Source organism: Nothoprocta perdicaria, unplaced genomic scaffold (genome assembly GCF_003342845.1).
Source record: "Nothoprocta perdicaria isolate Ctin4 unplaced genomic scaffold, notPer1 scaffold_372, whole genome shotgun sequence".
Classification (NCBI taxonomy): domain Eukaryota; kingdom Metazoa; phylum Chordata; class Aves; order Tinamiformes; family Tinamidae; genus Nothoprocta; species Nothoprocta perdicaria.
In genome coordinates, this window is record NW_020455613.1 from 12,190 (window position 1) to 23,899 (window position 11,710).

The 11,710-nt window shown below is 47.4% G+C and overlaps 1 protein-coding gene across 1 annotated transcript in view; it reads left to right on the forward strand.

Annotated features, from left to right (window-relative positions):
• The first annotated feature begins 1,683 nt into the window (after positions 1 to 1,683).
• Positions 1,684 to 11,710, forward strand: part of LOC112951808 — an 11,307-nt gene continuing 1,280 nt past the window's right edge. The window contains exons 1-5 of the mRNA XM_026044575.1: positions 1,684 to 2,628; positions 3,874 to 3,895; positions 7,963 to 8,007; positions 10,744 to 11,025; positions 11,254 to 11,266. Coding sequence (XP_025900360.1) covers positions 1,684 to 2,628; positions 3,874 to 3,895; positions 7,963 to 8,007; positions 10,744 to 11,025; positions 11,254 to 11,266 — 1,307 coding nt within the window. The remainder of the gene's footprint in view (positions 2,629 to 3,873; positions 3,896 to 7,962; positions 8,008 to 10,743; positions 11,026 to 11,253; positions 11,267 to 11,710) is intronic.

Genomic DNA, 11,710 nt, shown 5'->3' on the forward strand with positions numbered 1-11,710 from the left:
CTTCACTGTTGCTTATTTACGGTGGTACCGTCAGGCCAGTTGTTGTGGACTCCAGTGGGTGGCCACCATTAGCCATGATTCGGGGTATACTCGTTATGGTTCGGCAGTGCAGGGTCGAGCCACTGTCACCCGCCAGAACTCCCGATCCGTGACGTTCCTGTCCCTGCGCGCCCTGCGCCCCCAGGACTCTGCCCGCTATTTCTGTGCCGTTGCCACAGCGGCAGGAAACGCAGCTGCACCGGGACACAAAGCGGCTCCCAGGGGCTCTGCGCTGGCGTGTAGGGGCTGGAGAGGAGGGCAGAACCAGGCACGTCCTGGGCCACTGCTGCTCCCCACGGGGCCATGTCACTGCAGCGGGACACGGGTCCTCTCCTCCACCGCTCCTTTCTTACACCGCACACACAAGGACAGGTTCCAGCGCTAACATGGGGCTTTCCTCTCCCTTTTGTCCTCCTCCCCACTTCTTCTTTGTGAAGACCTGCCTAGATCTTGGTGCTTATCTGTGCAGAGGAGGTGCTGGGGTCCCTGGCACTGTGGGAGCTGAGCAGCCCTGTATCCTGCATGGCGCTGCAGGACCACGCTGCCTCCTCGCAGCCCGGCTGGCCTGAGCCTCCTGGGTCCCTGCAGAGCCCATTGCGAAGGACCTTGTCCCCTGCCCACTGTGCGCCTGGCCCCTCTGCGCAGCTCATGGCCTCCTCAGCACGAGAGCAGCAGGGCGCGGGGCGCAGGGGCTGCGACAYGGGGGGCTGGGCCGGATGGGGCAGGGCATCGGTGGAGCTGCTGGCAGCCAGDGGCGGCAGGGCCCGGGCAGCAGGAGCAGAGCTGGGGGCGGCTTCAGCTCTGCTGCTCCCCGCCTGCGCCCAGGGCTGCTTTGCTCCTGGCCCCGCAGGACTGGGATGTTGTCCAGGATGGCGCCTTGGCTCCTGGCTCTGTCCTTCGCAGCGATGCTGGCGGGTGAGAGCTGGGCGGGGATCGCGGGGCTGGGGGGACTGGGGCTCCCTGGGGGTGCCCATTACCTATTGGATCCCCAAGTGCTGCTGCTCCCATGTGGAGTGAGCCCTGCCATGGAAAGTTACCTGCTGGATCTGGGTGCTGTGGCCAGCCAAAGGAGGCTTCCGAGAGAGCAGAAACATGCAAAGAAAGAGCCCAGATGAGCCCTGAGGAAGAAAAGCCTGGGATTTCCAAGACTAGCGTTCTTTTCCCAGACCAAGGCACTGCGAGGAGGATGCAGTTCCCTGGAAAGGGGATGTCATAGTACTGCAGTGGGCATGGGATACTTTCAGACCCGTGGTTCTAGCCTGGAGTGGGTCTGGGACCTCAATGAGACTCCTGCACTYGGAGCTGCTGGCGGAGGGTTGAGCCATCGCTGCCTGCAACAGGGCATGGGGAAAGGTGCCCTGCACCCGTGAGACTCCCCTGAGGGCTGCGAGCAGGAGACCCACCAGCACCCTGAGCCAGCCCTCTTGCAGGGGCTCTCTGTGGCCCTCACTGTAGGCGCTGGAAGGGAGGGAACTGCTGGAGAGTGCGGAGCTGTTCCAAAGCAGAGCAACGGTCAAGGAGTCCGCTTTAGGCGTCCCACTGGAGCACGGACATGGCAGTGTCACCACCAGGACTGCCCTCTCCCTGGCCCGCTCTCGAGGTGACCGTGGCTCTGTGTTGCTCTGCACAGCAGTGAACGGCCAGATGACCTTGGAACAGCTCCCGGGGACACTGGAAGTGCGGGAAGGCGACGTGGCCGAATTCCGGTGCAGCATGAGAGGAGGCAGCATGAACAACTACTACATGTTCTGGTACCAGCAGAACCTGCAGGGCTCTCTCACAATGATTTACAGGGAGGGTGATCAGTATGGAGAGGGCTTTAAAGATCGTTTCCAGGGAATAGTGCAGAGCTCTGYGAACAGATTCACTCTGAGGATTCGAGCAGCAAAGCCGGAGGACACAGCCGTGTATTACTGTGCTGCTGAACTCACAGTGCAGCAGCGCTTGAGCAGGGTGGAGCAAGAACTGGCTGCGAGGGAGTCCAGACAAGGGAGCGTTTCCTTCCAGCAGCCACAAAGCAGAAGGGGCGCCAGGCAAGAGCTGCTGCCCAAACCAGGCCTTTCTGCTGCTTGCAGGGAGAGGACGCCAAGCAGCGCGTGTTGTGTGGAGCTGCCTTGGGATATCCCAGGGCCGGGAGCTCTCTTTGGTGCAGAGGGACGAGGGATGATGCTGAGTCTCCATGTCCCCAGGAAGGGTCCCTTGGAGCGGCTGCTGAAGGAGCTGCCCCTCTGGGTTTGTGTCTGTGTCCTGCCTTGCTCCCTGCCCTCTGTGTCCACAGGGCTGCAGGCCCAGGTGCGGCTGCTGGAGGCTGGCGGAAAGACGGAAGCGCCTGGGGAATCCATTCGCCTCTCCTGCCACGGATATGGATTCAACTTCAGTCTCCCTGCCTTATTTTGGTACCGTCAGGCCACAGGTGACCCACCAAAGTGGGTGGCCACCATTATCGCTGATTCTACGTACATTCGCTACGATTCGGCAGTGCAGGGTCGAGCCACTGTCACCCGCAGCAATTCGCAGGCTGTGTCGTTCCTGKCCCTGCGCGCCCTGCGCCCCCAGGACTCTGCCCGCTATTTCTGTGCCGTTGCCACAGTGGCAGGAAACGCAGCTGCACCGGGACACAAAGYGGCTCCCAGGGGCTCCGCAGGCATCTCGGCCGCGGCCGGGCACCCGGCTCTGGAGCTGCGGGGGAATGGGAGGATAGGAGGAAAATGCGGTGCCTTGTCTCTCTTTGCAAGGCCTGGCTCCAAAGGCAGGCAGTTCCTCTGGCCATGGTCATCTCTTGGGGTCAAGGAGTCAACTTTAGCTCTCCTGCTGCACAAGGGACATTACAGTGTCAGCACCAGGGCTGCATGCTCCTGGCCCACTCTCAAGGCTCTGTGTTGCTCTCCACAGGAGTGAACGGCCAGGTGACCTTGGAACAGTTCCCTGGGCCCCTGTCAGTGCGAGAAGGCGACGTGGCCGAATTCCAGTGCAGCATGAGAGGAGGCAACGTGGGTGTCTACTACAAGATCTGGTACCAGCAGAACCTGCAGGGCTCTCTCACCTTGGTGTGTGATCAAGTTACTGAGTGTGCACCTGCTTTCCAAGGTCGCTTTGAGATGGCCTTGGAGAGTGCTGCCAACAGATTCACCCTGAGGATTCGAGCAGCAAAGCCGGAGGACACAACCGTGTATTACTGTGGTTTTGTGCTCACATTGCGGCAGCTCTTGAGCAGGGTGGAACAAGAACTGGCTGTGAGGGAGTCCAGACAAGGGAGCGTTTCCTTCCAGCAGCCACCAAAGCAGAAGAGCTGCTASCCAAACCTGGCCTTTCWGCTCCTTGCAGCCCTGAGGGACCGGTATAGTGCATGTTGACCGCGGGTCAACATTGGGACTGTTCCTAGGGAGAGCTGGGCTACCACAGCACTACATGAGGAGATACTAATTGTCCTGAAAATAGAATTATTCGCTCCATCACTCTCTCCTATGACCCAGAATCAAAGACACATCTCACATCTACTGTAAAGATGTAACATTTCCCCTTTCCAGACCTGCGCCCACTTCCTTGTGCCTGTTTTGGTAAGGTCATGTGCTGCTGGATGATGCTGGACATCTTCCCTTCCTCGCCCTTTATTTGTGGGTGTCCCTGTCCAGTCGGCTGCAAGAGAGCAACAAGGATGTGCTTGGGACATGGGGTGGAGGCTGGGTTGGGTCCCATGGGCGCAGGGGGTGACTGGGAGGAGGAGCAGGCAGAGTTGCTCTTTCTACTGTACTCCTAAGGATAGTCCCCACAAGCTACAGAACCCAGAGACATGAGAGAAAATCTGGAGAGGGGAAGACTTTCCCCTGGTTGAAGACAATTGGCTTAGGTTTTTTAGGCAAACTATGTGTCTACTCACATATCTATGGGCCCTGATGGAATGCATTCATATGTGATGATGGAGCTGGTGGGCATTATTGCTAAGCCACTCTGTCATCTTTGAAARGTCATGGAGAAGAGGAGAGGTGCCTGAGGACTGGAAGCCAACATCACTCATCAAGTAGGGCAAGAAGAAGGAATCACAAAACKACAGGCCAGTCAGCCTCACCTCCAACCCTGGAAAAGTGATGGAGCAGCTCATCCCAGAGACTATCTCTAGGCATGTGAACAGAAAGAAAATGATCGAGAGTAGTCAGTGCGGATTCCCCAAGGGGAAGCTGTGTTTGACCAGCCTGATAGCTTTCTACAATGGAATGATTGGTTGGATGAATGAGGGAAGAACAGTGGATGTTGTTACCTTGGCTTCGGGTAGACTTTCGACACAGCCTCTGGTAACATCCTCATAGGGAAGCTCAGGAAGTGTGGGTTGGATGAGTGGGCAGTGGGGTGGATGGGCTGAATGGCATGGCTCAGAGGGTTGTGATCAATGGGRCCGAGTCTAGCGGGAGACAGTGGTGTCTCCCAGGGGTCAGTACTGGGCCCAGTGCTGTTCAACTGGTTCAYAAATGACTTGGATGAGGGGACACAGTGCACCCTGAGTGAGTTTGCAGATGATACCGGGCTGAGTGGATTGGCCAACACTCCAGAGGGTTGTGCTGTCATTCAGCAGGACCTGGACAGGCTGGAGGGTTGGGTGGAGAGGAACCACATGAGCTTCAACAGGACAAGTGCAGGGTCCTGCACCTGGGAGCAATAACTGCAGGCACCAGCACAGATTAKGGCTTGACCTGCTAGAAAGAAGCTCTGTGCAGAGGGATTTGGGAATGACTTCACCTTCATCCCAGAACACTCTCTCCTTGCCAGAAGGAGCAATGGGCTCAGCTACCCGTAATGATGTAATGAAATCAAGGTGATTTGCTGGGAGCAATGCTAGCAAACTGTCCCTAAAACAGGCAATTGAGTTGAAATACAAAGGAGATTATCTGAGGRCCAAGAGGCATTATGCTGTAAGAGTAGGATCATTTTGCTTTTGGAAAAGGCAGGGATTGGACACAATTGTGCACATTGATGGCACACACAAACCATCACAGAATCATAGAATCACAGAATATTCAAGGTTGGAAGGGACCTCTAGAGATCATCTAGTCCAACCTTCCCGCTCAAGCAGGCACACCTAGAGCATGTGGCACAGGGTGGCATCCAGGTGGGTTGTGAAGACCTCCAGAGAAGGAGACTCCACAACCTCCCTGGGCAGCCTGTTCCASKGCTCTGTCACCCTCACAGTRAAGAAGTTCCTCCTCACCTGGAGATRGAYATCTACTATTTCTCCTCTAAAACCTATCCCAAWCATCTAGAATACTTTCCTTGAGAAATCCCTCTCTTTTCCTCTGAAATAAAACTTAGGGAGGAGTCTTCAGCAGCACTTGWGTAAGTGTCTTTTGACAGATATTCAGAACATTATTTCTAACAGCTTATCGGGAGYACTGGAGCGCCTCCTGCATTGTTTTTGAGAAGATGCAATAATTTTCATTATAAACCAAAGAATTCTAAGTATGCAGTTTGTGGGGATTGTAAAGACAGGTGTTTTTCCGTGGCCAGCCAAAGGTTTAGCATGGGAAAAGGCTTCCTAGCTGCAAGAACACAGTGATGAAGTCTCTGACCTGGGAAGGTTTAGGTAGAAAGCAGAGGTGATCGGAGGAACACTTAGGCTTGGGGCAAAAGGTCTTCAGAACTTGCTTTCTTTGTCGGGAATAGAAGCTAACCAGAACTGGTCTTCATAAGTAATAGATGAATATCTATATATTTTATATATGAATATATATGGAGAGGGCTAATAATTCAGCATGGAACAAGGCAGATGCATGAATCAGATGAAATAATGGTATTTCCTTCCATATCTTAGAGCTGAATTTGAGTCTTCAGAAACTGATTATTTTGATTAATGTTTACTTAGAATTGTGGAGCAAAGTTGGATAATCAAATGGAAAGCAAACTTTAGTCAGCCATAATTCCCCAATTGCATATACTACTACAATATAACTACATATTCCTGAAATTCTCAAACTTAGTTAAAAGCCTATATTTATAAATGAAAAGTCCAAAGCATAGCAAGCTCAGKGGTCAAATAATCTAGTTCATAAGATAAGAGAAACTGTGGAAAAAAGATCCTTATAAGGACTCATTAAAGACCCTTATAAAAATAACCATGTAGATGGTTAAAAAAGTCTGTATCTTAATGAAAAAAAAAAGACTTTTAGCTCACTAAGACAAAAAGAATCAATTACACCACCAATAACTAAACAAATTAAACTCTGAAAAATAAGTGAACGTGAATATTGACTCATGTCAGTGATATACCAGTATAAATACTTTGAGTAGTTAAGTGAGTATTAATATGATTGGGGCAGCTCATTCTTTAAAAAGTCCTTGACTTTATAGAAGTTATTTAAAAATAAAGGAGGTATGAAGTCCTTCAAGTGCGAATAGATCTGATAATTGGATGGAACTATATTCATTTKCACAAGTATGTGCAATATTTTATTGAGGTGAGTATTACCTACCAAAAAATGCTGAAAATTATATTATTTTCTGTAAGTAGCAACCCTTGGCAATAGTTTCAACTTACTTGGGACTACAAGTGTAAAGGCAAGAGGGGAAAAAGTCCATCAAAGGAGATGAAAGAGGAAGAGGTACCGGCACTGACAAAACCCATATGTTTTTGTGTGAATGTATATCACTGTGTTGACTACGTACCACGGTGTGTGAAAAACACTGAACCGCTGCACACAAACTGGGTGCAAACCGTGCCTCCTTGAAGGTGGAGCAGGGTGCCCTGCATAACTGCTGCACACAACTGCATCCGCAAACACAAGTTGTCTTCCCTGCGTGACAGTAGGGAGATCTTCCTTTGCCAGGGCAATTTCCCTAGTTTTCAAAATCCGATCTTAAATCTTACAAACCAGGTGATTTTGGTGTGATTTTTGCAACTTCTGTGGCTATTGGGTCCAGTTGTTCAGACAGGGATTTAAGTTACCTATTTTTGATTTTTCCATATAAACCCATTGCTGTGTTCTGTTCTTTTCCCTCCTCTCCCCCAGAGCACAGACAAGGTAGTTTACGCTGACTCTGTTTAAGAACAAAAATTCCTATTTTATTTTATTTTATTTTATTTTATTTATTTTATTTTATTTTATTTTATTTTATTTTATTTTATTTTATTTTATTTTATTTTATTTTATTTTATTTTATTTTATTTTTTTATAGGTCCAATAGTGACCCGAAACAGATGCATGAGGCAGAGTACAAAAGCATGAGACCTACAAAGGACACATCACCCTTGGAATCTCACAGCTACCAGACTTTGGGTCCCATGAGTTTCCTTCGTACCCCAAAATGCCCAGTGGATCTCTGCCCAATTAAAGTTAGTCCCGACCTCCATAAATACCCCCATACTTCTTAAAAGCCACATCCTGTGTCTTCACGTGGTATGTTGAGACAGAAGCCACCGCAGAGGTGGCACGGTTGCCCATCTAACCCAAGGGCTGCAGAGGAGGGAGGTTCTTGTAGAACAGTGCATCACTGTGTTGGGTTGGGGGTACGGTAGTACCACGGTGTTATAAACGTCGCTGGGTCCTGTATGAAAACCCATAGGTACAAAAAAGACAATATATCTTTTGCAGGAAAAGAGATAGGAGCTTGAAATGCTTCAGGAGACAGATCCAACGTTCTTTTCGTACTTCTCTTTGCCATGGAATGACAGATCTCGCAGAGTTTCCGAGAAATGGAAGGAAAGGAAAGCTGTGAAGCTCTGCCCTGGATCAAGCCATTTGAAAACACCGAACTACTGATTTGTTATTTCTCCTCKCCCAGTTCTGGAGGAATGTGGCTCTGGACATCCTAATGGGATTGTATTTATGAATAATTAGGACAAACATTTGGATTTTCCTCTCCCGTTTTGCATACACACCTTTGGAGGACAGTGCAGAAAGGGTCACTTATTTGACTGCGTATTAGCAGTGTGAACAGATAAGCTCATATTCGGAAGCGGGACCTCTCTCACGGTTGAACCGAGTAAGTACTGTTGTTTTTCCTTCTCTAAGCTAAGCTAAAATGTGATAATAGGAGAGAACAAAAGGATGTGGTGAAATGGTGTCTGTGTGATGCTGGAATCTCTGGAATSTGTTCCCCATGGGAGGGCTTCAGGGGGAGTCTTCAGCTTGTACCTGCCTAGAAAAGCTGCTACGGGGCTAGCTGTGCATCTCGGTATGATTCTGCAACCCCCAACCTGACTGCTGTGCACTTCTGAGGCTTAACATGCCCTGTGTGGATGGCACTGAGCTAACATCAGCACCAAATTTCTTACTTTGTGGGTGTTTTGGTGGGTTTTCACTGGCTTGTGTTGAGCAGTTGGGTCCAGCTCAGCCAAAAGCTGACATGGGAGAGAAGTCAGGGGGCAGCTCTTGCGTGGCGTAGTGCACCCGGCTAGCTTTTGGCACTGGCCCCACGCTCATGGTGTTAGCAGGTAAGTGATTTTATTGGCATGGAGAGGGAGGAAAAAGGCTAAATAACTTGGAGCTTAAATTCTCAGAGCTGGCTCATACCTAAACCTTCTCAGAATGAATGGGAATTAGCTGTTAAGTTGCCTAGACTTGGAAAAATGCAGATATTACTGTGGGTAGGTGCTATAACGAAGTCTTCGGTTTTTCATCCCTTAACTGTAATTTGGCCATGGAGAACAGAGACCAAAATAGCGCCTTAAAAGCTTCCAGGAAACATTATTCTGCGTAGCTCCAGATGCCCTTAGGGAAAAACAGGAGAGGCAAGTTTTTGACTGCCTGGATGATGACCAATACCCCAAATATTTGAAAATGGTACCGTTCTGAAGGCTGACATTTGTAAATATCCATGGAGGGTCTTTCCAAGCTGTTTTATGGGAGCGTTAGTGTTGTGCCAGYGTGTGAGCTTGTTAGGTTATCTTTTTTTGCCCTTATTACCACRATACAGACCTAAAAATGTGCTATGCTGCCTTCAGAGGTCTGCATAACTTTTAGGTGCAGAAAGAAATGCCCAGGGTCATTTTATATCCCTAAAAAGCGTGACTTTAGCTGCTGAAAGACATACACCTGTCTTAGACACCGCCTAATATAAGGACACCTTACATGGTTGTAAAAGTCTATTTTGGGATAACTGAATTCCACCTCCAACTACTGAAGGATAAGAAGCCACTCTGAGCAAAAATTATTTTCTTTCCAACTAGCAAAACATTGGCTGTAATTACAGGACTAGARGACATTCCCAAATTCTAGTAATTCCAGCGTTAGTCTGTATTGGTATGGAACTAGCATGTGTCAACAAAGAAGGCAAAATATCCCAAAGTGAGTACTAAAATTTGGCTAGAAAACAAACRAATAAAGAAACAAACAAAACTGCAGCAAAAGGCAGTCTAAGAGTTAGGCGCAGGTAGAAAAATCTTAGTAAGGAACTTCATTTGGGAGCAGGATCCGCTCTGTTCCTATGATTTCTGTTTTTCTATTTGATGGGGGTGGGAATAGAAAAGTTACCCCCACAAGGGAAGGAATATACGAATTCATGCCCGTATTTTCAGGTAATGCAAGATGTATACGGAAATTCAGAAACCAAATAGTGTGAAAATGAAAGACATGCATCCTGCATGGTCTTTCAGAAGTCCAGTTCCAAAAAATTATTTTTCATGTATTGATGTTTGTTAATACTTCAAACTTAAAAGCACCACTGGAGACTGGTCACTAAGGTGAAAAACACTGTCAGGAGATTTGCTCATGGACATCAAATTGACAGTCTAGGAGGAGTTTTCTCCTTGCTGAGTTTATTACACAAATTATACATTCAATTTTGCACTTCTCCTGGAGTTGTGGACTAGCAATCTAGCACTATGCATGGCCAAAAAAACAAAAAACACCCTTTTTGTAACATGTATGAGACTTTTTGTTGAACCAAATACTGTTCCTGTTGTCTTTTTAACCATCTCCAGACAGATTGGGGTAATTAGCATCATTAGCAATGTGTAGTGGGGAACACCTCAGCCCAGTTGCAAGTGTTTGATCTTAGCAGGGTGTCCTGGAGAAGTGGAGCTCAGCAATCCAAGGACAACTTCTGACTGTTTCTCTCCTACTTGACAAAAATCCTTCTTGCAGCTGAGCTTTTGTTAACGAAAAGATCCACTGAAGAAGCAGAACTTCATTTCTGAAAGTTCTCCCACTGATACAACAGTCTTATACAACAGTGAGATGGCAAAAAGGCTTCTTTTTTTGTCCTACAATTTATTATTGCTGCACTTACATGTGGTAGTTGCTTCAGAATAAGGGTGGAGGAGCAGGAAAGAAAAAACAATCCCTTTTTCATGTCTCATGACCATATAAGGCTCTCCTTAATATAAGTGTTATTTATAGGAAATGCAATGCTGAGCAAATAGAATAATTGCACTGGGATTGCATACTAAAAAGCTCCTGCTCATTTGCCACTCCCACACTAAAAAATAGTTCACATACAGGCAAATAATTCAGATATAGGCCCAAGTCCTAGCAAAAGCAAGCTTAGAATTTTGTGAAGTTAAAGCTCCTGCATCAAACCTACCCTTATACACCCCTCTGACCTGCTGTTTTGGAAATGGCAGCAGGAAATAAACACATAAAAAAAGACATTAAGCCAATGATAGTGGTGGGGAAGAGTCACAGCTGAACTGCATCTGAGCTGTTCATGACGGCTCACAGACAAGCTTGCAATAATCTAAATGCCCAAATAATGCTTTTTTTTTTTTTTTCCCCACAGGAAAACGAGAAGATTCTGCCCCAGAAGTCATTGCAATTAAATCAAAAAAGGTTAAGGAAGAAAGCAAAAATGTGAATGCAGTTTGTTTGGCAAGGAATTTCTATCCAAAGAACCTCAGTTTGGAAGCRTCATCTAATGAGGTGGTATATGAGCAGAACAAGCCTACCTTGACATCTGTGGGGACGTACAGCACCATTAAAGTGGTTCAGGTGGAACCAGAGGCACAGGTGACCTGCGTGGCCAAGTTCAACGGCAGCACTTACACCAAACACACTCTGCCAGGTACAATTTGTGGTATAATTGCAACGTATTTCTGGCTAGAATGTGCCAACCCTCCCTCTTTCTCCCTCTAAGAAGCATCTCCTGGGCATCCATCAGGAGTGAGAAGGCTATCTAGGTGCTTCAGCAGGTAGAGCTGAAAGATATTTAAGAGCATCTAAAAGGGTCTTATTTTTTTATTGCTACATTTCAATTTAAATTAAAAAAAAAACCCTCACATTGTCTTCACAGAATTACAGGGCAGTTGAGGTTGGAAAGTTCAGGGCCACCTAGAGCACATTGCCTTGGATTACGTCCTGACAATTTTTGACCATCTCCAAGTAGGGAGACCTCACAACCTCTGTGGGCAAAGTGTTCCAGTGCTCTGTCACCTTCAGAGTAAGGAAGTTATTCCACATTTTCAGACAAAACTTCTTTTATATTAGTTTGTTTCCATTGCATCATGTCCTCTCATTGAAGAGTTTGTTCACGTCTTCTTTATGCCCTCCCTTCAGATATTTATACCCTTTTATATTATATATAATATAAAATTATATAAATATAACATAATTATATAAAATATAATTATATAAAATATAATTATGGATTTATATATATTTACTTTAAATTTAAATATTCTTTTTTTTTAATGTTATAAATAGTGAGTTTCAGGCAGTGCTTCTCACCTGTTGAACTTGGTTCAGTCCTT